The 25,030-nt window shown below is 49.4% G+C and overlaps 1 protein-coding gene across 1 annotated transcript in view; it reads left to right on the top strand.

Moving 5' to 3' along the window:
- CDC25B (cell division cycle 25B) overlaps positions 1–22,379 on the top strand; it is a 53,891-nt gene extending 31,512 nt beyond the window's left edge. Inside the window, exons 9-16 of the mRNA XM_060247211.1 lie at positions 5,059–5,136; positions 7,955–8,146; positions 12,353–12,448; positions 13,529–13,591; positions 14,326–14,424; positions 16,461–16,594; positions 16,701–16,812; positions 18,585–22,379. Of these exons, the coding sequence (XP_060103194.1) occupies positions 5,059–5,136; positions 7,955–8,146; positions 12,353–12,448; positions 13,529–13,591; positions 14,326–14,424; positions 16,461–16,594; positions 16,701–16,812; positions 18,585–18,725 (915 nt within the window). The 3' untranslated portion in view covers positions 18,726–22,379. The remainder of the gene's footprint in view (positions 1–5,058; positions 5,137–7,954; positions 8,147–12,352; positions 12,449–13,528; positions 13,592–14,325; positions 14,425–16,460; positions 16,595–16,700; positions 16,813–18,584) is intronic.
- Positions 22,380–25,030: the final 2,651 nt, after the last annotated feature.

Raw genomic sequence — 25,030 nt, 5'->3', positions numbered from 1 at the left:
CTTAGAGTGACTTATAATCTCCTTTATCTTCCTCCCCCACAACAGACACCCTGTGGGGTGGGTGGGGCTGAGAGGCCTCTCCCAGAAGCTGCCCTTTCAAGGACAACTCCTGAGAGAGCTATGGCTGACCCAAGGCCATTCCAGCAGCTGCAAGTGGAGGAGTGAGAAATCAAACCCAGTTCTCCCAGATAAGAGTCTGCACACTTAACCACTACACCAAAATAAAGTGCACAATTGTATCATCCCGAAACCATGCCCCCCCCACCTGTTCCGTAGAAAAAATGTCTTCTACAAAACCGGTCCCTGGTGCCAAAAAGGTTGGGGACTGCTGATCTAGAGGATGGGGTGGAATTGTTTTCTGTGGTCCCAAAAAGTAGAACCAGAACCAGTGGGTTGAAATTAAATCAGAAGAGTTTCCGGCTCAACATTAGGAAAAACTTCCTGTCCGTTAGAGCGGTTCCTCAGTGGAACAGGCTTCCTCCTTGGGAGGTGGTGGGCTCTCCTTCCTTGGAGGTTTTTAAGCAGAGGCTAGATGGCCCTCTGACAGCAATGAAGAGCCTGTGAATTTAGGGGGAGGGGTTTGTGGGTTTCCTGCATTGTGCAGAGGGTTGGACTAGATGACCCTGGAGATCCCTTCCAACTCTAGGATTCTATCTCTGACAAGTGTTTGTTCAGCAGCTTCTTCAAGACTGCTAGTGGGAGGCGACAGTTATTGCTAATTCATCATACTTGGGGGCCTTCAGGCACTGGATGAAGATTGAGCCTTTTCAGATAACTTCTGGGACAAAAAACCCCCCAAACAAAGCATTAAATTGTGGTGTTGGGTAGGCTTTTAAAAAGTCGTTTCATTTTATTTGCATATTTGAAACGAATCCAGTTGGTTTGGTTTTTGCTTTACTGCAACTTCAGTTTGGTGTAGTGGTTAGGTTAAGTGTGCGGACTCTTACCTGGGAGAACCGGATTTGATTCCCCACTCCTCCACTTGCAGCTGCTGGAATGGCCTTGGGTCAGCCGTACATCTTGCAGGAGTTGTCCTGGAAAGGGCATCTGCTGTAAGAGCTCTTTCGGCCCCACCTACCTCACAGGGTGTCTGTTGTTGGGTGTGGGGTGGGGGAGGTAAAAGGAGATGGTGGCTGCTCTGAGATTCAGAGTATGGGGCGGGATATAAATCCAGTATCTTCTTCATCTTCTTGTAGGACAGAAAAGCAGGTAAGTTTATTTTGTTAATCTTCAGAATGCACATGGTCTTTTAGACTTTCCGAGGGGTTTATCTTGGTCTCTGCCCTCTCCTGTGTTTACTGCTAGCAAAATCTGAGGCGTAGGGTCCTAGGCTGATCTCGTCCTCTTTGGAGTCTTGATCTGGTATTGCTCCTCATACTACTTCAGCCCATATGGCTGTAGATGCCGGAAAGCTCAAGTCTCCAAATCCTCCATGTTTCATGGGGTCATGAGTTCTACGGGAGGAATTCCCTTTCCAACATACTGGCCAGCCAGTTCCTCTGTCCATTTCCAGCATACTGCTCCTTCACACCAGCCCTCCTGGTACCATGGAATTGTCAATGGATTTTGCTTAAAATCCTGGCCTGGTTGTTAGTTAGCTACTAACAAGTCCAGAGAAGGTCATGGATTCTTCAGAGCTGCTGACGTGTTTGATGTCTCACGGTCACCAGTGGGATTGTTTTGGGTGGTCTTTCTTTGGCAGAACTTGTTGTTCGTTGTGAGAACTGTTGGCCAGCCCTGCTGTGAACACCAGCTAAATTTCCTGGTGCATCACAGCCAAGTTAAGAACAACAGAAGAGCCCTGCTGGGTCAGACCAGGGAGGGTCCAACTAGTCCAGCCTCCTGTCTCACTCAGTGGCCAGCCAGTTCCTCTGAAGGGCCAACAACAGGGCAGAGAGGCCGAGGCCTTCATAAGAACATCAGAAGAGCCCTGCTGGATCAGACCAGTGAGGGTCCATCTAGTCCAGCTTCCTGTCTCACACAGGGGCCAACTAGTTCCTCTGGAGGCCAATAACAGGGCAAAGAGGGTGAGGCCTTTCCCTGAGAAGAACATCAGAAGAGCCCTGCTGGATCGGACCAGTGAGGGTCCATCTAGTCCAGCCTCCTGGCTCACACAGAGGCCTACCACTTCCTCTGGAGGGCCAACAACAGGGCAGTGAGGCCAAGGCCTTCATAAGAACATCAGAGGATCCCTGCTGGATCAGACCAGTGAGAGTCCATCTAGTCCAGCATCCCATCTCACACAGAGGCCAACCAGTTCCTCTGAAGGGCCAACAACAGGGCAGAGAGGCTGAGGCCTTCCCCTGAGAAGAACCTCAGAAGAGCCCTGCTGGATCAGACCAGAGGCAATTGTCTCTTTAAATCTATTCTCCGAGCCAAGCCAGCCAGCGACTTGGAGAAGGTATTTAAAGTTAAGTTGCTTTCTTTCCCTCCCCTCAAACATCTGACATTTATTCTTAAAGTTAACAGATAAGACAGGCTGTTACAAAGCTTTTTTAATACATGCATGTTCTCTCTTTTTTGTGTGAAATGAGACTCAGGTGGGGATTCCATTGTGCCATGGAAGTCTGCGCAGAGACCTTGCACTAATTACATCTTCCTCCATCTCTAAGCTACCACACAGGGGTGTTGTGAGGAGAAAATGGGGAGAGAAGGATGATATAAATAGCTTTGTGTCCCCTTTGGGGAGAAAAAGAGTGTGTTTGTGTGTATATACGTATGAATGAAGTAGATAACACATATAAATGAGGTAAATAATAATGGAGATGTATAAATGAAGTAAATAATAAAAAAAGGGGTAAAGGCAGTCCCCTGCGCAAGCACCAGTCGTTTCCGACTCTGGGGTGACGCTGCTTTCACAACGTTTTCACAGCAGACTTTTGACGGGGTGGTTTGCCATTGCCTTCCCCAGGCCTCTACACCAGGGGTGGCCAATGGTAACTCTCCAGATGTTTTTTTGCCTACAACTCTCATCAGCCCCAGCTAGCATGGCTAATGGCTGGGGCGAGTTGTAGGCAAAAAACATCTGGAGAGCTACAGTTGGCCACCTGTGCTCTGTACTCCCCCCCCCCCCCCCCCAGCAAGCTGGGGACTCATTTTGCCGACCTCGGAAGGATGGAAGGCTGACTCAACCTGGAGTTGGCTACCTGAACCCAGCTTCCGCCGGGATCGAACTCAGGTCGTGAGCAGAGAGCTCTGACTGCAGTACTGCAGCTTTAACACTCTGCGCCACGGGGCTCTTACAATAATAAAGGAGATGTATAAATGAAGTAAATAATTGAAGTAAACAATAAAGGATGTGAAATGTGTATTGCAGACCCCAACATTTTGAATGTGGAACCTCTGAATCCCAGAGCCAGGCGGTAACATCAGGGGAAGGCCTCGATGCCGTGTTTTTGGCCCTGCAAAGGGACTGGTCGCCCGCTGTATGAGACAGGAGGCTGGACTAGGTGGACCCTCACTGGTCTGACCCAGCAGGGCTCTTCTGAGGTTCTTCTCAGAGGAAGGTCTCAGCCTATCTGCTCTCTTGTTGGCCCTCCAGAGGAACTGGTTGACTAATGTGGGAGACGGGAGGCTGGACTAGATGGACCCTCACTGGTCTGACCCAGCAGGGCTCTCCTGATGCTCTTAAGCACTCATTGAACAGCTGTCCTTACTGCTGAAACCTCTGTAGACAGTAGCCAAGGACATGAGCTCTGCTGGATCAGAATAGTAGTCCCAGCTAATCCAGCATCCCTTCTTGTACAGCAGTCGGCCAATTGCCCTGAAGAGCATAGAGGCGAGACCTTCCCTCGATGTTGCTTCTTGGCACTGGGATTCAGAGGCTAGTGGCCTCTGAGGAAGAGGAAGATCTTTTAGATTCCTGCCTCCCTGATTGGATGGTGGGAAACACCCAAGATGTCCTCCGCCTCTTAGGGAGAAGTGGAGGTTCCCTTTAGTCGCCACGGCTAGTAGCCGCTAATAGATTCATTCTCCATGCATTTCTCCAATCCCCTTTTAAAGCTGTTTAGTCTTGTGGCCATCACTGCATCGTCTGGCAGCAGTTTCCACATCTGGATCGCGCTCTGCGTAAAGCAGCATTTCCTTTTTGTCTGTGCTGAACCCACTGCCCATGGGCTTCATGGGAGATACCCTCAATTCCTAGAATTTTGAGAGCCTTTGTCAACTCTCTCCATCCCGTGAATAATTTTATGAACTACTTTTATGTCCTCTCCTTAGTTGTCTTTTTTCTAAACTGAGAAGTCCCAGACTCTTCAGCCTTTGCTGATAGAGTTGGTGTCCCAGCTCCTGAATCATTTGGGTTGCCTTCCTCTGCAGTGTCCTTTTGCAGATTCAGGGACCAGAACTCTGAATTTGCAGGATTCCAAATGAGGCCACACCATAGATCTCGACAGGGGCATGACAATATCAGCCGTTTCATTCTCAGTCCCTAACGCAGAGTTGCCTTTTTTCTTGCCACAAGGACAACTTGCAAATATAGCTCAGTTCTTCTGTGAGCCCCCTCCAAATGAACCTTCCCCAGCCAACCTTGATCAACCCAATAACCGACACAGTAGGGCTGAAAGATGACATCACGGCATCTCAGCTGGGAGGTGGGAGAGATCTCGGGTTTTTGAGATTGGGGAGACCCAAGTTTTCGAATCCCCACTCTGCCACAAAAGCCGCTTGGGTGACCTTGGGCCGGTTGTATACTCTCAGCCAAACCTACCTAGCAAGGTTGTTGTGAGGATAAAATGGAGGAGAAGAGCATTATATAAATTGCTTTCAGCCCCCACTTGGGGAGAAAGGCAGCGTATATATGAAAAAATTTTGAAACCTTTTGTTTAAAAAATCGATCCCTTTCCTAATTCTCCTGAGCGTGGAGTTTGACTCTTCCACTACTGCGGCAGATTTGGTTTCACATCTATTTGGTGGTCTTGTGATCTGTGTCTCGGAATGGTGAGCTCTGTGTGACTCTGGGACATAGAGGGGAGGGCGCCCTCCCAGTGGGTCTAAAACTTCATGGGCAACCATCTCCCCCCAAAATAGGTGACCACCTCCTACTTATGCCTTCTTTAGAATGGTGCAGCTGTTCCATTGGGCATGGAGAACCTCCTGAAAGGCCCGCTGGTGAGAGAGAAAGATGAATCTGCCCTGGTATGTGAGACACCCCCCTTCAAAATTCTCTCTTCCCCTGGCCTCAGTGCATGTAGCATAGACAGAATTTCTAGCTGTACGGATCACAGATTCTTTTCCTACCGTATGTAGTTGCAGTAGCCAGTAGAGTTGTAAGAATTCCAGAAATGTTTGAAAGGAGGAAAGTTGGAAAACAGGCAATAAACCTTGCTGTCAGACATTAAGCTTTTAATTTTATTATTTTAACAACATAGTTTAGGATAGGACTGTATTAGTTGGCATATTTCTGGAACTTAAAAGACAGTGTCTTATGCCGCTACTTTAGCATGTGTCTTAGTTTTTGCTAGCTGAGATGCAAGGGGACAAACAGCGATTGAAAGTAGAAAATTATGTAGTTTACAATAAAATGTAAAATTTGAGCTGAAACAGAGCAGTCACAGTATATAGGGGTTTGCAAGCAAGTTAAGCTTCAAAGCACTGGGAAAAAACCTAACTTATTTAATGTATTTTCATTGTTGTTGTTAAATGTCATTAATTAAATGAAAGTAATACCATTGTCAAAACGATTCGGAATTGAACGTCTCCTTTGAAGTACGTTTTGTCTGTGGCAGGCACAGGAATTAACATTGACGTTGTAGATTGTCTTAAGTTAAAAAAAAAATTGTACAAAAATTGTTCATGCTAGATGAGATGTTTAGGATGAAACTTTGTCCTGAAACTAGCTTGTTCCAAAAAAGGGACGAGGGGTACAGGACACCACAAAAAATAGGTTCTCCCCCCACCCCCACCCCTAGTATGTTTCCAAATTTCCCAATTTTAACTTTAGAAAAATGGAAAACAAAGTGGGGGAATTGTGTATTTCTGGCATGGCAGGATGCCCAGCTGGTTCCCTTCTGCCTCCTTTGCGTATTAGCCCACACACCCCTGATGTAGCCAATCTCCTGGAGCTTAGAGTAGACCCTGTACGAAGAGCCCTGTAAGCTCTTGGTGGATTGGCTACATCGGGGGTGGGTGTGTGTGTGGCCTAATATGCAAAGGAGTTCCTGCTACAAAAATAGCCCTGGTCGTTGTAACCCAGGTTGCCAGAAAGTAGGGGAAAGGGGGGTCCTTTGGGAATGGGTAGGGTACAGTGAGGAGTAAGTAGGAGGGAAAGACTGATGCAGGTGGGAGGGGGGGTTTTGTTGTAGAGCAAGAAGAGGGGAAGCGGAGTGGGGGGGGTGCCAAAGACCGAGGTGCATACTCAGTTCTTTCTTACTGAAGGGGCTGTACTGTTGCAGATGACCTTCAGGGCTTCCTCGATAGGGCTTCCTTGTCAAACTTTCTGCATCTAGAAAACTAGCATGCCAAGGGGAATTCACCCTGACAGGCTAGCTTTCTGCACATAAGGGGTTGTCGGAATAAAACAAAATAGGAGTCAAGTTGCGCCTTTAAGACCAACTTGATTTTATTCAGCACGTCAAGCTTTCGTGCGCTCTCTAAGCACGATTCATCAGACGAGGAATCCGGTACAGTGAGCAAAGCCACGCGGAGCTGGTAGTCAGTGGCTCGCAATGCAAAATGGTACAAATTTAAGATCCAATCGCAGTACAGTAAAATTACCTGGTTGGGAGTGGTTTAGAATGCAAATGTAAGATTCAGTGACAGAATAGTAAAGTTAACAAATTGAGCAAACCTTTGATCTGAGTAGCATGAGCATGCAAAAGCAATGAAAAAGTAAGTTTGAGTTTATTTCAGTTTATATCCCACCCTTCCCACCGAAGCGGCTCAGGGCGGCTCACAACATAAGATCTAACATTTTGGTTTTAAAAATACGTCGATTTACAACTAAAACAGTAAAATAATAAAACAAATAAAACAGCGATCTGTCAGAATACTACACTGCAACCTTCTATAATATGTCAAATTGTGGGAATGTCTGTTAATGACTATATTATATATTGTATACTATAGTGTATTAATATATATTAATAATATATATATATATATTCTGAGATATAAATACCTTCCTTTTGACCTAGGCTTAATACAATAATTAATTAACAGACATTCTCACATTTTGACATATTACTGTTTTCTTGCTTAAATCTTAAATTTGCATTCTACACCACTCCCTACCAGGTAATTTTACTATACTGTCATTGGATCTTAAATTTGTACCAGTTTGCATTCTGAGCCACTGCCTACCAGCTATGTGTGGCTTTGCTCACTGTACCGGATTCCCCGTCTGATGAAGTGTGCTTAGAGAGCACACGAAAGCTGATGTGCTGAATAAAACCAAGTTGGTCTTAAAGGTCCAAATCGACTTCTGTTTTGTCCTACTACTTCAGCCCAACACGGCTGACTTTATTCTGTCTGAATAAAGGAGCACTTGGTCACGTGAGCACTTGAGTGCAGTTTTATTGGCCATACTGGGCTCATCAGGTTCTAGTTTGGCCTCTAACCCACGGAACTGGCCTTTACGAATGCCAGCTCTGGCCTTGGGCACAGGATTCAAATCTCACGTTAATAATTCTGCAAGCAGGGCGGGGGGGGGGCGACTTTACTGAGCGCCAGGTTGCTCCTCCTTCAGTCTGATGCTGCTGGTATTCCCAGAAGGTGCGAGCCAGTGTCCTGATCAGGGTTCCCTCTAAGCTGAGTTGGCGTGAGCCGGCTCCCAGATTTTGAGCCTCCAGCTTGCACATTTCGTCTTAGCTCAGGAAGGATGAGCCCAGAGCGCGCTAATAGATGCAGTCGCTCGCGACTTGAACGCCAGGAGCTCCCGAAGTAGAATTTTTGTTCACGAGACTCCGCAGCGTGGAGGGAGCGTTGGTCTTGATGTGTCGCCCCGCCTCCCCCGCAGGCCCTGACGGGCACCAGCAAATGCCGCCGTCTCTTCCGCTCCCCGTCCATGCCCAGTAGCGTCATCCGGCCCATCCTGAAGCGCTTGGACCGACCTCAGGACCGAGAGACGCCGGTGAAAACGAAGAGGCGGAAGAGCATTGCCAGCAGCACCATTCCGGAGCAGGCAGAAGAGCCGGTAGGGACAGAGGAGGTGTGTGCGTGTGACAGTGCTTGGACTGCAGCTTTTGCTTCATGGCATTCTTGTTTGAGTGCGCCCATCTTCCGCTGGGCCTTCCTCTATTCCTGCTGTTGCCGTGGCAACTTTTCCGAACGTTATTGTCTCTTCTTCCAGTGACTCTTGTCTTCTCATAACGTGGCCAAAGTGCAATAGTAATCCGTTCAGTTGTTTTAACTTCTAGGTGGAGTTCAGGCTTAGTTTGATCTAAAGGTAAAAGTCGTCCCCTGTGCGAACGCCAGTCGTTTCCGACTCTGGGGTGATGTCGCATCGCCCACGTTTTCACGGCAGACTTTTGACGGGGTGGTTTGTCCCTGCCTTCCCCAGTCATCTCCACTTCACCCCCGAGCAAGCTGGGGACTCCTTTGACCGATCCTCGCAAGGATGGAAGGCTGAGTCAACCTTGAACCAGCTACCTGAACCCAGCTTCCGCCGGGATCGAACTCAGGTCGTGAGCAGAGAGCTCTGACTGCAGTACTGCAGCTGACCACTCTGCGCCACGGGGCTCTATTTGGGTTGACCTACAGCCCATTTATTTCTCTTTTGGAGGTCCACGGTACCCATAAGACTCTTAACGCAAAATTTAAAGGAATCAACTTTCTTCCTTCTCGCCCGTAATGATAAACTACCTCATAAGAACATAAGAAGAAGCCATGATGGATCAGGCCAATGGTCCATCCAGTCCAACACTCTGTGTCGCACAGTGGCCAAAAAAACCAGGTGCCGTCAGGAGGTCCATCAGCAGAGCCAGGACACTAGAAGTCCTCCCACTGGTGCTTCCCCAGCATCACTGCCCCAGACATAAGAACAAGAGAAGTCCTGTTGGATCAGGCCAATGGCCCATCCAGTCCAACACTCTGTGTCACATAAGAACATAAGAGAAGCCCTGTTGGATCAGGCCAATGGCCCATCCAGTCCAACACTCTATGTCACATAAGAACATAAGAGAAGCCCTGTTGGATCAGGCCAGTGGCCCATCCAGTCCAACACTCTGTGTCACATAAGAACATAAGAGAAGCCCTGTTGGATCAGGCCAGTGGCCCATCCAGTCCAACACTCTGTGTCACATAAGAACATAAGAGAAGCCCTGTTGGATCAGGCCAGTGGCCCATCCAGTCCAACTCTGTGTCACATAAGAACATAAGAGAAGCCCTGTTGGATCAGGCCAGTGGCCCATCCAGTCCAACACTCTGTGTCACATAAGAACATAAGAGAAGCCCTGTTGGATCAGGCCAGTGGCCCATCCAGTCCAACACTGTGTCACATAAGAGAAGCCCTGTTGGGTCAGGCCAATGGCCCATCCAGTCCATCACTCTGTGTCACATAGTGGCCAAGAAAGCCAAGTGCCATCAGGAGGTCCATCAGTGGGGCCAGGACACTAGAAGCCCTCCCACTGTTGCCCCTCCCCCCAAGCACCAAGAATCATTTGGCTCTATCACTAGCCACTGATGGAGTTCTGCTCCATATTGAGCATCATTTGCCCCAGACAGAGTTCCATCAATACGCTGTGGCTAATAGCTACTGATGGACCTCTGCTCCATATGTCTGTCCCGTCCTGTCTTGAAGCTGGCTATGCTTGTAGCCGCCGCTATCTCCTGTAAGCCAAACCGAGATGCCAACTTTACTGTCACGTAGATCCTACCAGCAACATCCGCCATCTCAGGTGCAGACTCCTGCTCATCCTCCATGTGATTTTTTTTTTTGCCATCACATGTCAGCGGTGCCCCTTCCGCATTGGACACACAGGCCAGTCCCTTCGACAAAGAATTAATGTAAGTCTGACATTAGAAACCACAGCAGTCGAGTTGCTGAGAGCAGCAGGGCAGCTGCAAAGGAATTTCAAAGGGGAACTCGAAAGAGAGATTGCTCAGTGGCAACTGATAAGGAAGCACAAGACGATGCAGCCTCCTGGACTGAATCGAAACTTAGGTTTCCTGTCTCATTGCCAGTGCTGATTGATCCAGATCCGCCGCCCCTCTGTGTATCGCACCTAATCCAATCACACGTGTTGTCATGCAAATTAGAAACAACCCACAGGGTTATAGTGACCGCAATTACTAATATTTCCTGCACTTTACTTCCAAGTTTATAGGTAAAATACAACACACACATACATTAGATTATGGAACACTCTCAAAAAATGTCTCGGTGCACTAAAAGTTCACAATAAAAAGTAGAGTCCCATTGTCACAGGGGGTTGACTTCATACCCTGCTTCGAAGTTCCTTCCAGCAAGGTACACTCCACAGTCCTTTTTCCAAGGAACTGTAAGGTAAGTAAGTGTCCAAACAATGAGATTTACAATCACAAGATGATACAATTGAGATTTACATTAATACAAAATTGTCATACATTTATATTTACTTACACTACTCCAGTAATTTAAAGCACAATGGAGAGCCAATTTGGTGTAGTGGTTACGTGTGCGGACTCTTATCTGGGAGAACCGGTTTGATTCCCCACTCCTCCACTTGGCACCTGCTGGAATGGCCTTGGGTCAGGCAGAGCTCTCTTATCTGGAGGAACCGGGTTGGATTCCCCACCCCTCCACTTGCACCTGCTGGAATGGCCTCGGGTCAGCCATAGCTCTGGCAGAGGTTGTCCTTATAGGGCAGCTGCTGTGAGAGCCCTCTCCAGCCCCACCCACCTCACAGGGTGTCTGTTGTGGGGGAGGAAGGGAAAGGAGATTGTGAGCCGCTCTGAGTCACTGATTCAGAGAGAAGGGCGGGATATAAATCTGCAGTCTTCTCCTCCTCCTCTAGTTTGGTGTAGTGGTTAAGTGCGTGGAGTCTTAGCTGGGAGAACCGGGTTGGATTCCCCACTCCTCCACTTGCTGCTGCTACCATGGCCTTGGATCAGCCATAGCTCTGGCAGAGGTTGTCCTTGAAAGGGCAGCTACTGTGAGAGCCTCTCCAGCCCCACTCACCTCACAGGGTGTCTGTTGGGGGGGGGGGAGATAAAGGAGATTGTGAGCTGCTCTGAAACTCTTCAGAGTGGAGGGAGGGATATAAATCCAATATCGTCATCATCTTCACAATCCAAATGAAAGGCAACTTCAAATCCTTCCTCCAGTTTTTCTACTGAAGCATAATATAAACCATTACTATACATCTACTCACCCTACACCCCTTAACCATAACCACCACCTAACATACGTAAATCCTTCATGTGATACACTTGCAGCTGACATCAAAGTCTTATCTTTTTCCCAAATAGGCAACTGTTCAGAAACGGCTCAAGGCACTGCCACTCTCTTGGTGTTCTAACTTAAAAGCCTAATTGGTCTCACCTGTCCTAAAGCTTGTAGATAATATAATGTAGATAAGCAGCTGGTGGTGAAAAGTGCCATCAAGTCGCAGTGTAAGGCTGCCTTGTACGATACGGAGATATTAGGCCGTTTCCACGAGTTTATCTTCTCTGGGTTCCGTGTCGCTCAGCGTAGGGCCTCTGCTTGGCATGCAGAAGGTCCCAGGTTCAGTCCCCAGCATCTCCACTTAAAAGGACCAGGGAGTACAGGACCTCTTCCCGAGACCCTGGAGAGAGCTGCTACTAGGCCTGACCCATATGGGCGGAGAGTCTGATTCAGTAGAGCCAGTTTGGTGTGGTGGTTAAGTATGCAGACTCTTATCTGGGAGAACCAGGTTTGATTCCCTGAGCCTGCTTCGGTGGGGAGGGCGGGATATAAATTAAAAATTATTATTATTATTCCCCACTCCTCCACTGTTGGAATGGCCTTGGGTCAGCCATAGCTCTTGTAGGAGTTGTCCTTGAAAGGGCACCTTCTGGGAGTGCTCTCTCAGCCCCACCTCCCTCATAGGTTTATTGTGGGGGAGGAAGGAAAAGGAGATTGGGAGCCAGCCACTCTGAGATTCAAAATAAAGGGGAGGATACAAATCCAATGTCGTCGTCATCTTCTTTCCAGCTCTCGAGCATCTGATGTTCTTGTCTTGCAGCTCTCAAACATCTGACATTCGTTCTATTAACATTAAGGACGTTTGGTCCTCCCGGTCCAGTGATATGTAGTTCTGCCTCCAACAGCAGCCACTTAGATCCCACCAGGATGTCCGGGAACAGAGAACAATGGCCTTCCTCTAGAAATGGGCGTTCGGAGATGTTCAGTCCACCCACCGGCGCGTTGCCCGGATTCAGGGTTCTCAGTCGTCTTCCTTTGTGTCCCTCCTAGAAGCCGCGACTGGTGCGCTCCAAGTCTTGCTGCCCCAGCGAGATCGAGAACATCCTTGACAGCGATCACCGGGAACTGATCGGTGACTTCTCAAAGGTACAGGGCAGGCAGAGGGGAAAGTCTGGGAGCCGCATGACTGTTTAAGACACTTGCGACCTGGCTGCCTTCCTTATGGGGCTGTAGGGCGGGAGTGTCGAATTCATTTGTTAGGGGGGCCAGATCTGACATAAACGAGGCCTTGTCAGGCTGTGCCGTGTGCGTACCTCTTTAAGATCAGGTAGCAGAGATATAAAGTCCAGGGTATGTAAACTTTACAAAGTCCAGGATATAAACGTTATAAAGGACAGACAAACACAAAGTTGTTTTGTTTTTTTTAAACTTAAAACATGCTTAAAACATCAGCACTCATTGCTTTCTTTAAAAAGCTTTCTTTGTTTAAAAAAACAACAACCTTAAACCATGCTTAAAACATTAGCACTCTTAAAGGGGCTTTCTTTGTATCTCTCCCATGGGATCCAGGGAACTGGGCAAAGGAAGAGTCAGTCTGGTGTAGTGGTGAAGTGTGCGGATTCTTATCTGGGAGAACCGGGTTGGATTCCCCATTCCTCCACTTGCACCTGCTGGAATGGCCTTGCATCAGCCGTAGCTATTGTAGGAGTTGTCCTTGAAAGGGCAGCTGCTGTGAGAGCCCTCTCAGCCCCACCCACCTCACAGGGTGTCTGTTGTGGGAGAAGATATAGGAGATTGCGAGCCACTCTGATTTAGAAAGAAGTGCGGGGTATCAAGCTGTGATGCAGAAGGAAGCAAGAGAGGGAGAAGGAAGCAGATGACAGCTAGTTGCTTGAGGGGCTGATTGCAGCCCTCCAGGGGCGTGATTCGGCCCCCGGGCTGCATGTTTGACATCCCTGATCCTTGGGTGCTTTACAAATAGATAAAAAACAGAATGAAATATGCTAAAGGTGAAGGGGGCCCGGTGCACTTCCTTGGGGAGATCGTTTCAGAGTCATGGGGCCGCCACCAAAAAGGCCCTTTCTGCTTCTGACGACCTCCCAGAAGACTAGCTGGAGAGTCCCGCAGGAGCGGAAACCAAAGTCTCAGCTCTGCCTCGATCACTTGGAATGGGTCACTTTCCAGCAGCCAGTCTGCATTTCTGCCCCCTCCTGTCCCCAAATCCAGGCTTATCTCCTGCAGACGGTGGAAGGGAAGCATCAGGATCTCAAGTACATCTCTCCTGAAATGGTAAGGAGGATAGGGGTGGTAGCTCAGTGATAGAGCATCTGCTTGGTAAGCAGAAAGTCCCAGGTTCAATCCCCAGCATCTCCATCTAAAAAGGGTCCAGGCAAGTAGGCCTGAAAAACCTCAGCTGGAGACCCTGGAGAGCCGCTGCCAGTTTGAGTAGACAATACTGACTTTGATGGACCCGGGGGGGGGTCTGATTTAGTAGAAGGTAGCTTCATATGTACATATGAACAATGGATCTCCCAAAACCTTTAGGAGAGGGACGGTGACTCAGTGGTAGAGCATCTGTTTGGGAAGCAGAAGGTCCCAGCAATCCCCAGCATCTCCAACTAAAAAGGGTCCCGGCAAGTAGATGTGAAAAACCTCAGCTGGAGACCCTGGAGAGCCACTGCCAGTCTGAGTAGACAATACTGCCTTTGCTGGACCGAGGGGGGTCTGATTCAGTAGAAGGCAGCTTCAGATGTTCATAGGAAGTGCCACGTGCTCCCCCCGTGCCCCGTCCATCGCCCTTGGCAAAGAGGTGAGGAGAAGGAATCCTCACATTTGCCCGCTGTTAGCTCTGTGAAGGTGGACCAGTGGCTCTAAATTCCAGAGAAGCTTTCGCCTGCTCTGACGAGCGGCCCGGCTCTGTTCACACGCTCAGCGACGGGTCTCTGGAGCTCTCCGCTCAAACGCAAGAGAAGGGCTCCAGTCTGGAACTGTTTTGCCTCAGGCTTTCTCTGCCGCCTCCACAGATGGTGGCCGTGCTGAACGGGCAATTTAGCAACCTCATCGAGAGCTGCATGATCGTGGACTGCAGGTACCCCTACGAATACGAAGGCGGCCACATCAAGGTAAGGCTTCTGCCCGGTTTCGTGCCAAGACTGGTGTCTTCGGTGGCTTGAACCAAAACTCCACCTTTTCCTGTGATGTCACTTCCAGGGCACTGCCTCTTCTTCTGAAGTAACTTTGTTTTCAGAAAAAATCTCTCTGAAACTCATGCTGAGCCAAAATGGGGATGGAAAGTTGGTAGTCCTCTCTTTCCACTCCCACACCTGCATGCACCTATCTCTTTGAACGTTCTTCTCCAGCTTGCAAGCACTCCTAATGCGCGTGTTCAATTGCCTGCACCACCTGCACACCCCTTCCAAAACAGCACTGGCCAGTGTATGCAGTTGGGAGTGCTGTTGCCATTGCCGTCAGGAATGCCAGCACTGTGTACCACCCACACTGGGCCCTGGTAGCTGCTCTACTTCAAAATATGCTGACACATTTAGTAGGCCCTTCCTTCAGCTGCTACTACTGGAACCCTGACTCAAGCTATAACCAAGCTTGCTTGGTTTCAAGAAAATCTTAGCTATTTTTCATACTTTTCTTTGGCTGAAACACTGGGAAATTGCTGTGAAAGATAGGAAAGAATTGTACTGCAATTAATGAATTAATTTCCAGTTATATGAAGTTCATACAAGCTTTTCGGTAGTTATCCCAAAAAGGATATTTATGATTTGGTGGCTTGTGTGCCAAAATCCCCTATCTCCAGTCTTTATAGGAACGGGAAGGCACTATCCTATTGACCAGGGGTGGCCAAAGTTGCTTAATGTAAGAGTCATGTAGAATAAATGTCAGATGTTGGAGAGCCGCAAGACAAGAACATCAGATGTTTTGAGAACCAAAGGGAGGAAGGAAGGGAAGTAGATGGGAGGAGGGAGGGAGAAGCGGAAAGAAAGAAACTTTTAATGCATCCCCCAAGCCACCAGCTGGCTTAGTGAAGTAATTTAAAGAGAGCATTGCCTTTTCCAAGCTGGCTGACGGGGCAGTTGAGGCTTCAAGAGCCACACTATATGTGTGGAAGAGCCTTGTGTGGCTCCCAAGCCACAGTTTGCCCCCTCCCCTCTTCCCACACTATTGACTGAGCTGTTTGTGGGTAGAGAGGGCGTTCAAGGAATACGTCACTTGCCAAAAGCCATTGCTCTTTCATGCTCATAAGCAGTGTTCCCTCTAAGCTGAGTCTGTGAGCCGGCTCAGAGTTTTTTAGCCTCCTGCTCGTTTTTGTCTTCACTCAGGAGCAATGCCCCCAAAGCAAACTGATTTATGCAGAAGCTCACAACTGTAATGCCAGTAGCTTGGCGGGTGCCAGGGGCGTTGTTGGCAGGTGCTGTGGATCCCAGTGACACCACTACTTTGGGGATCCCTGGTTGGGTGCGGTGGTGAAATGTGCGGACTCTTATCCGGGAGAACCAGGTTGGATTCCCCACTCCTCCACTTGCACCTGCTGGAATGGCCTTGGATCAGCCCTAGCTCTCTTATCTGGGAGAACCGGGTTGGATTCCCCACTCCTCCACTTGCAGCTGCTGGAATGGCCTCGGGTCAACCAGAGCTTTCTTATCTGGGAGAACTGGGTTGGATTCTCCACTCCTCCACTTGCACCTGCTGGAATGGCCTTGGGTCAGCCAGAGCTCTCTTATCTGGGAGAACCGGGTTTGATTCCCCACTCCTCCACTTGCAGCTGCTGGAATGGCCTTGGGTCAGCCAGAGCTCTCTTATCTGGGAGAACCGGGTTTGATTCCCCACTCCTCCACTTGCACCTGCTGCAATGGCCTTGGGTCAGCCATAGCTCTCCAGGGGTTGTCCTTGAAAGGACAGCTGCTGTGAGCCCTCTCAGCCCCACCCACCTCACAGGGTGTCTGTTGGGGGGGGAGGAAGATAAAGGAGATTGTAACTTTGAGATTCAGAGTATAAGGCAGGGAATAAATCCAGTATCTTCTTCGGTGCTATTCCTGTCCTTACTGGTTCTGGGGCTTGTGTGTTTGGTTGGGGGGGCGGAGAAAGAGTGTTTTTGTACAGCTGACGCAGGTGGTCTTCTCTCACATTGCCTCTTCTCCCTCTCCAGGGCGCTGTCAACCTCCCCCTAGAGAGAGACGCGGAGGAGTTCCTGCTCAAAAACCCCATCGTGCCTTTCGATGCCGCCAAGCGGGTGATCATCGTGTTCCACTGCGAGTTCTCCTCCGAGAGGGGCCCCAGGATGTGAGTTGCTCCTGGCCCGCGACGGCCGGAACGAGGAGAAATGCTGCATAGTTTTATTCGCGTGCGGCTCTCGTTTACCTGCGCTCTTCTCCTTTTGCCTTCCAAGGTGCCGTTTCGTCAGGGAGAAAGACCGCACCTGCAACGAATACCCTTCTCTGCACTACCCCGAAATGTACATCCTGAAAGGAGGCTATAAAGAATTCTTCCCTCAGTACCAAGTGAGTGGGGCCAGGAATCGCCCTCTCTCTGAGCCTGTTGTGACGGCCGCAGAAACAGATTGGCTTTCAAAGGGGATTAGAGAGATTCGTGGAAGATAAGTCTGTCAAGGGCTAATAGCTGTGATAACTGAGGGGAACCTCCACTTTCAGAGGCACTAGACCTCTGAATCCTAAAGCCAGGAGGCAACGTCGGGGGAAGGCCTCGGCCTCTCTGGCCAGCTGTTGGCCCTCCAGAGGAACTGGTTGGCCCTTGTGTGAGACAGGAGGCTGGACTAGATGGACCCTCATTGGTCTGATCCAGCAGGGCTCTTCTGAGGTTCTTCTCAGAAGAAGGCCTCGGCCTCTCTGCCCTGTTGTTGGCCCTCCAGAGGAACTGGCTGGCCACTGTGTGAGACAGGAGGCTGGACCAGTGGCCCATCTAGTCCAACACTCTGTGTCACATAAGAACATAAGAGAAGCCATGTTGGATCAGGCCAGTGGCCCATCCAGTCCAACACTCTGTGTCACATAAGAACATAAGAGAAGCCATGTTGGATCAGGCCAGTGGCCCATCCAGTCCAACACGCTGTGGCTGCCCACTGTGCGAGAGAGGAGGCTAGACTAGATGGACCCTCCCTGGTCTGATCCAGCAGGGCTCTTTTGATGCTCTTCTCAGGGGAAGGCCTCGGCCTCTCTGCCCTGTTGTTGGCCCTCCAGAGGAACTGGTTGGCCACTGTGTGAGACAGGAGGCTGGACCAATGGCCCATCCAGTCCAACACTCTGTCTCATAAGAACATAAGAGAAGCCATGTTGGATCAGGCCAGTGGTCCAACACTCTGTGTCACATAGTGGCCCAAATATATACACACACACACACACACTGGCTAATAGCCACTGATGGACCTCTGCTCCATATTTTTATCCAATCCCCTCTTGAAGCTGGCTATGCTTGTAGCCACCACCACCTCCTGTGGCAGTGAATTCCACATGTTAATGACCCTTTGGGTGAAGAAGTACTTCCTTTTATTCTAACCTGACTGCTCAGCAATTTCATTGAATGCCCACAAGTTCTTGTCTCGTGAGAAAGGAGAAAAGTGCTTCTTTCTCTACTTTCTCCATCCCATGCATTATCTTGTAAACCTCTATCATGTCACCCCGCAGTCGACATTTCTCCAAGCTAAAGAGCCCCAAGCATTTTAACCTTTCTTCACAGGGAAAGTGTTCCAACCCTTTAATCATTCTAGTTGCCCTTTTCTGCACTTTTTCCAATGCTATGATATCCTTTTTGAGGTGCGGTTACCAGAATTGCACACAGTACTCCAAATGAGGCTGCACCATCGATTTATACCGGGGCATTATGATACTAAAATAATAAAATAAAATAAACAATCAAGGTGTGGGCCACTCCGTTTACAGTACGGTGCTTTTCACTGCTGAGATCTTGGGAGACAAGTGTTGAGCACTGGTGTTTTGAATGTTGCTGTTCTCAAGGAAGTAATTGCTGCGCTACCCCCAGCGTAATTATTAATCTGTGGTATAGTTAAAAGTGCTCCGCTAGGATTTGGGGGACCCAGATTCAAAATCCCCACTCTGCTTGCTGGGCGACCTTGGGCCAGTCACAATTTCTCAGCCGCACCCACCTCACAGGGTGGTTGTTGCGAGGGATAAAACGGAGGAGAGGGGAACGATAAAAGCCACTCTGGGTCCCTGTTTGGGGAGCAAGGCAGTAACTGCTGCAAATGGAAGGGAATCCAGTCTCCCCCAGTTGGTAACCCATGTCCTCCCCTCCCCAGGCGCACTGCGACCCCCAGAACTACCGTCCGATGCACCACAAAGACTTTAAAGAGGACTTGCGGAAATTCCGCCTGAAGAGCCGCACGTGGGCGGGGGAGAAGAGCAAGCGGGAGCTCTACAGCCGCCTCAAGAACTGCTAGGAGGAGAAAGGGACTTGTTGGGGGGGGGGCATGGGGCACGACTCAGATGCATGTCGTACAGAACACTTCTGCCTGTTTTTTTTTTTTTAAGGGGGAGGGGGGTCCTTCTCCAACGCTGGTGTCTACAGTGCAGAAAATCAAAGAGTTCCTTTTCAGCCATTCCGGTTACTTCCGTGGAGGAGGCTCCACCAGTCTTCCCGCAATTGCTGCCGTTCTGTTCATCAAGATACCTCTGGTTCCAGCTGGCTGGGGCCCCCCCTCGTGACGCTGTGAATCTTCCTCCGGGGCTTGTGGCTATCGGTCCGACCGGGCCCCTTTATGGACTCCGGGCGGCCTCCGAGCATCATCCCCTTCTCTGCATTTGAAGCTCTCCCCTAGAACGCTGCTTCCCCACGCGTGCGGGAACCAAATTGGGCGTATCGTTTTCCCCTGACTCGGTGTTCTTGCGAGGACAGTTGTCGAAGAAGGCCCACTCGCAGCGCCAGAAGATTTGGGCGCGGGAGAGCCCTGCAGTCGCTGTTGTCGTGAGTTGGGCGCGGATTAGTCATCTCGCCTCCGATCTCTCTCAGCTAGACAAGATGCAACCGGACTAGAGTTTTCAGCCTGCTTTCAGCGCTGCGATCTTTTGGAGGTAGCCACCTTCAGTGGAGGAATCACCCCCCCCCCCTTAAAATTCAACCCAGCCAGGAGAGAGGCAGAGTGGAAGAAAAGGGACTTTTGTTTCTGAACTTGCATGCAGAAGACAAATACCTTGGAGGTTTAGGACAGGGTAACCATGGGGGGGTGGGGTCACAGAGAGAGTTTTTCTTTTAAAAGGGATGCTGGAACCAAGGCCGTTCTGCGCTTTTGGCTCAAATGCCCTTTGCATTGGGCAAGGATCCGAATCGAGGAGGAATTTCAGTAACCGAGTATGTGTTGTAGGGGTCCACACCCTTCTGGTAAAAGGCTTCCGAGCGGCTGGAGGGAGGGTGCCCATTAAATATATCAGGCTGTTCAGGTGGCATTTGGATCGAGCCAGTCTTCAGTCTTGAGTCCCACAGATGGCCATCTGGGTTGGTTTCTCTCTGGAAAACATTCAAAGATCAGACGAATTGTGTGAGAAGGGACTGTGCCAAACAGATACTCCCCTATATAGTCCTCCTTCCGTTTTTGGTTTTGGTGAGCAGGTTCAGGGTTCAGAAGGTGGAAGACTGAGGTGGCCTAGAGGTGGTCAGAGCTTCTGTACTTGAGAAAGGAGGGGCTCGTGGGTTGAAAGGCATCTTACCGGAGAAATGCTCCTTTCTTAATAGAAAGCCAGCTCAAGGGAAAGCCCTTTTGACTTTCTCTCTGCGGAGCTGCTTTGTATATCAGGGTGTTCCTTCATGGGAGGCGACTTCCTTCCTTCACCAACTGAAGCAAGAGATTTCAAGTGATGCAGGTTGATCTACTCAGTGAGAACCCGTTCTGTCATCTCACACTTTGGGCCAAAAAGCTGAATAAGGAGCAAGGGCCTGTCCCGCATTCTCATTTTCCTTGCTTATGTGTTTTGCTTCCTCTGGGAGTCAGTTCAGCTTTGTTATACCTGGCTTAAAAACTGCAGGGTTTTATGGCGGGCGTAAAGCAGCGTAATATGGAATCGGCCACTAGAGGAAGCAAAATGTATGGGACAGAATGCCTTTCTCCCCAATCGGTGGGAACACACAAAGCAAGACAAACAAGAATGTGAAAAAAGCCCCAATACTTCGGGGGGGGGGAGAGGGACAAAGCCAGGCGCTCCCCCCCACATGCTTCAGTTCTGTATTTTCTTGCACCTGCGCCCTTTCTCAACTTTTGTGGGGGGTGGGGAGAGGCTGTATCTAGAGTTGCAGCAGTGTCAATACGGGCCTTCCACTGCTAGTCTAGTGCAAATTGCACAAGAGGCAATCATGTACACAAGGAGGCGCTCCAGTTGGCTTGGGCCTCTGGCCACAATCCAACCCTCTTCCAGTTGTGCTGCCCAAACAAAGGGAAAGCGCTTACATTACCGATTTGCACAGAAAGGAACCGATTCCCACGTTGCATTTTGTGCAAGGGGGTGTGTATTTTGCAGCGTGCCTCCTCAAAGCACAGAAGACGACGGGGGTGGGGTGGAGGAGGGGGATTCAGATGGGGCCTGCTCTCCTTCCCAGATTACAGAGTTAGGGACCTACATATCAAGGTTATAAAAGCACAGAGAGGCTGCGAGAACGGCTTTGCAAGAAGCCGTAGAGGCGTTGCATTCATTCCTACAGCCGTAGCTTTTTGGTCAGAACTCTCTCTCCAACCGTTAGCGCCTCTTCTTTTTAAAAGGAAATCCACCAACCGCTCTTGTTTGTATTCGTTTGACTAGAAAGTAACCCACAAAGCAGGGCGGTTTGTTTTTTTTTACATTGAGCGCTGTTCCGTAAGAAGGGATTGTTTTTAAAGATGAGTTTTTAAACACGATGCCTTACGAGGATCTCCCCTCAAGCGACCCAATATTGGCGGGCCTGCCTGTTCATCGGCCGGCTATCCAACCCCGTGAGGTGCAATTCTCCCAGAAGGGCCTTTGAACAACCTGTAGACGAGTTTGATTAGGGGAGCCCCGAACGCTGAGCAAAAATCAAGCGGCTGCAAGGGGAAAAAAGAATTTGAAATGCAGCATAGAGGGGAGAGAATATTGCTTTATTTCAAAACTTAAGAAGCCTTCTGTATTGGGGGGGGGGGATTGTAAGGGGAAGGGGTGCTACCGGGGAGGATTAAGATTGGGGTGATCCTATGGAAGGAGGTCAGGAGATGCCCTGAGCAAAAACGTTGAGAGAAGGGGTGGCTGCATCTAAGCCTTCTCTGATTCCTAGGCCTTAAGAGAGAACGGGCTGTCTGTTCAGTGTTAAATTGTACATCCAAGTGTCCAGACCTCGTGTTGCCGAAAATCAAGCGTCAGTGGCTGTTTGTGTGCCTTGTTGGGGCGATTTGTGCATAAAACCTTTTTTGATCCATGTGAAATCCTAACGCTGCTACTCTCAAGGACTGAGGCCGTAGCTTGAATGCAGCTTGGGGTGGGAGGGGGCGGGACTTGCTTCCCCACAGGGACAAACCATGTGTGGAAATGGGCGCTTGGGACAGAAGCCGGGAGACTAATGTGGATCCTGCAGTTTGGGACTTCTCCTAGTGTCTTCTATATATTGGAGCAGGCTGGCCTTCCCTTTTGCCGCCCTGTCCTTGTGTAATTTAGATATCAGACTCTCGCTCTTAACCCCACGAAAGCCACACTTGAGTTCCATCTGAATTTTTCTCTGAATGAAAGAGAGAATTCTTAGGAGCGCCAGCTTCTGGCTGCGACCCACGTTCAGTGCAGCGGGAAAAAGAGGGGAGGGGGTCTAGCTTTTAAAATCTGGTTGAATTCAGCGGCATTTCTGTGCGGTTGATACACCTGCCCTTGGGCTAATCATGCTCAGCCAAAGGTTTGGGAAGGAGTTAGGCAGTCACGTTATGCACGTATGTACATATTTTGTGCCGGTGACAATGTGCTTGTTCTTTTTTTAAAAAAAAATAATAATGTGGATGATGTTTTATTGTTTCAAACGTGGAGATGCCTCCTCCCACCCCCCAGCCCCGTTTTCCTAGACATTGATGTATAATCAGGGAACAAAATAAAAACTGCTAGGTTGTGGAGAACGTCTGGATTCTTGGGTCTTTTTGTGGTTTTCTGGAGATGGATAATTGGAGAGAGGGAGGGAAGATGAAGGGGAGGGACAATTGCTCAGTGGTAGAGCATCTGCTTGGGAAGCAGAAGGTCCCAGGTTCAATCCCCGGCATCTCCAACTAAGAAGGGTCCAGGCAAGTAGGCGTGAAAAACCTCAGCTTGAGACCCTGGAGAGCCGCTGCCAGTCTGAGTAGACAAGACTGACTTGGATGGACCAAAGAGGGTTTGATTCAGTAGAAGGCAGCTTCCTTTGTTCATATGGAGAGCCAATTTGCTTGGTGAAGCGTGCAGACTCTTATCTGGGAGAACCGGGTTGGATTCCCCACTCCTCCACTTGCACCTGCTGGAATGGCCTTGGGTAAGCCATAGCTCTGGCAGAGGTTGTCCTTGAAAGGGCAGCTTCTAGGAGAGCCCTCTCAGCCCCACCCACCTCACAGGGTGTCTGTTGTGGGGGAGGAAGGTAAAAGAGATTGTGAGCCGCTCTGAGACTCAAATTCAGAGTGGAGGGCAGGATATTCATCTAATTGTCTTATTACTACATTGTAATGTATAATAAAATAATTATACAACTCACGGCCCACTTGCTAACAGGCACGGACTGGTACCAGTCCACAGCCAGGGGGTTGGGGACCTGTTCGAGGGTACTCACACACCACAGCAAATCCTCCATGGTTAACATCTGGCTTTCCCCAGAGCAGGCAGTGCGTTAGATCAAGGGGAGAGAAGAGACCTTCCAGGATTGGATTTTGGACTTCGGTCAACCTCAACTTTTTTTTTTTGCCACTGAAGAACACCCCATAGTCAAGACAACTCTTCTTCCAAGGCAGATCAGAAGCAGAAAAGATAGGATGCCTGGTAAGCCTTCATATGAAGAAGATATTGGATTTATATCCCGCCCTCCACTCCGAAGAGTCTCAGAGCGGCTCACAATCTCCTTTCCCTTCCTCCCCCACAACAGACACCCTGTGAGGTAGATGAAGATATTGGATTTATATCCCGCCCTCCACTCCGAAGAGTCTCAGAGCGGCTCACAATCTCCTTTCCCTTCCTCCCCCACAACAGACACCCTGTGAGGTAGATGAAGATATTGGATTTATATCCCGCCCTCCACTCCGAAGATTCTCAGAGCGGCTCACAATCTCCTTTACCTTCCTCCCCCACAAGACACCCTGTGAGGTAGATAAGATATTGGATTTATATCCCGCCCTCCACTCCGAAGAGTCTTAGAGCGGCTCACAATCTCCTTTCCCTTCCTCCCCCACAACAGACACCCTGTGAGGTAGATGAAGATATTGGATTTATATCCCGCCCTCCACTCCGAAGAGTCTTAGAGCGGCTCACAATCTCCTTTCCCTTCCTCCCCCACAACAGACACCCTGTGAGGTAGATGAAGATATTGGATTTATATCCCGCCCTCCACTCCGAAGAGTCTCAGAGCGGCTCACAATCTCCTTTCCCTTCCTCCCCCACAACAGACACCCTGTGAGGTAGATGAAGATATTGGATTTATATCCCGCCCTCCACTCCAAAGATTCTCAGAGCGGCTCACAATCTCCTTTACCTTCCTCCCCCACAAGACACCCCGTGAGGTAGATAAGATATTGGATTTATATCCCGCCCTCCACTCCGAAGAGTCTCAGAGCGCCTCACAATCTCCTTTCCCTTCCTCCCCCACAACAGACACCCTGTGAGGTAGATGAAGATATTGGATTTATATCCCACCCTCCACTCCGAAGAGTCTCAGAGCGGCTCACAATCTCCTTTCCCTTCCTCCCCCGCAACAGACACCCTGTGAGGTAGATGAAGATATTGGATTTATATCCCGCCCTCCACTCCGAAGAGTCTCAGAGCGGCTCACAATCTCCTTTATCTTCCTCCCCCACAACAGACACCCTGTGAGGTGGGTGGGGCTGGAGAGCACAACCTCTGCCAGAGCTATGGCTTACCCAAGGCCATTCCAGCAGGTGCAAGTGGAGGAGTGGGGAATCAAACCTGGTTCTCCCAGGTAAGACTCGACACACTTAACCAACACAACAAGCCCTTTAGAAATAAAATGCACAATTGTATTGTCCTGAAACCATTCCCCTCCCCCCCCCCCCAATCTGTGGAAAATTTGTCTTCCACAAAACCGGTCCCTGATGCCAAAAAAGGTTGGGGAGCGCTGCCTTAGAAAACATAGTGGGTTAAGTTCTAGCCCTCTAGATCAATGATGTCAAACTCGTTTGTTATGAGGGCCGGATCAGACATAAATGAGACGTCAGGCTGGGCCAAGCCATGTGTGTACCTATTTAAGATCAGGTAGCTGAGATATAAAAGGGCACAAACAAATATTTTGTTTAAAAAAAACCTTAAACCATGCTTAAAACATTAGCACTCTTAAAGGTGCTTTCTTTGTATCTCTCCCTTGGGATCCATGGAACTGGGCAAAGGAAGCTTTGACTCTTTTCCTTCCTTCCCCAGGGGACCAGAAGGGGGTGGAGCCTCAGCCAATAGAAGGAAGAGAGGCCTGGCTCAGTAGATCTGCTGTGCAATTGAAAGCGCCTGGTAAAGCAAGCTGCCTCCCCCCCTTCCGCCCCAAGGGAGGAGTTTCAGCCAGTGGACAAAACTGAGGTTTTGCTGTGTA

This window comes from Heteronotia binoei, chromosome 9 (assembly GCF_032191835.1).
Source record: "Heteronotia binoei isolate CCM8104 ecotype False Entrance Well chromosome 9, APGP_CSIRO_Hbin_v1, whole genome shotgun sequence".
In the NCBI taxonomy this organism is placed as follows: Eukaryota; Metazoa; Chordata; class Lepidosauria; order Squamata; family Gekkonidae; genus Heteronotia; species Heteronotia binoei.
This window is presented reverse-complemented; position numbering and strand designations above follow the sequence as displayed.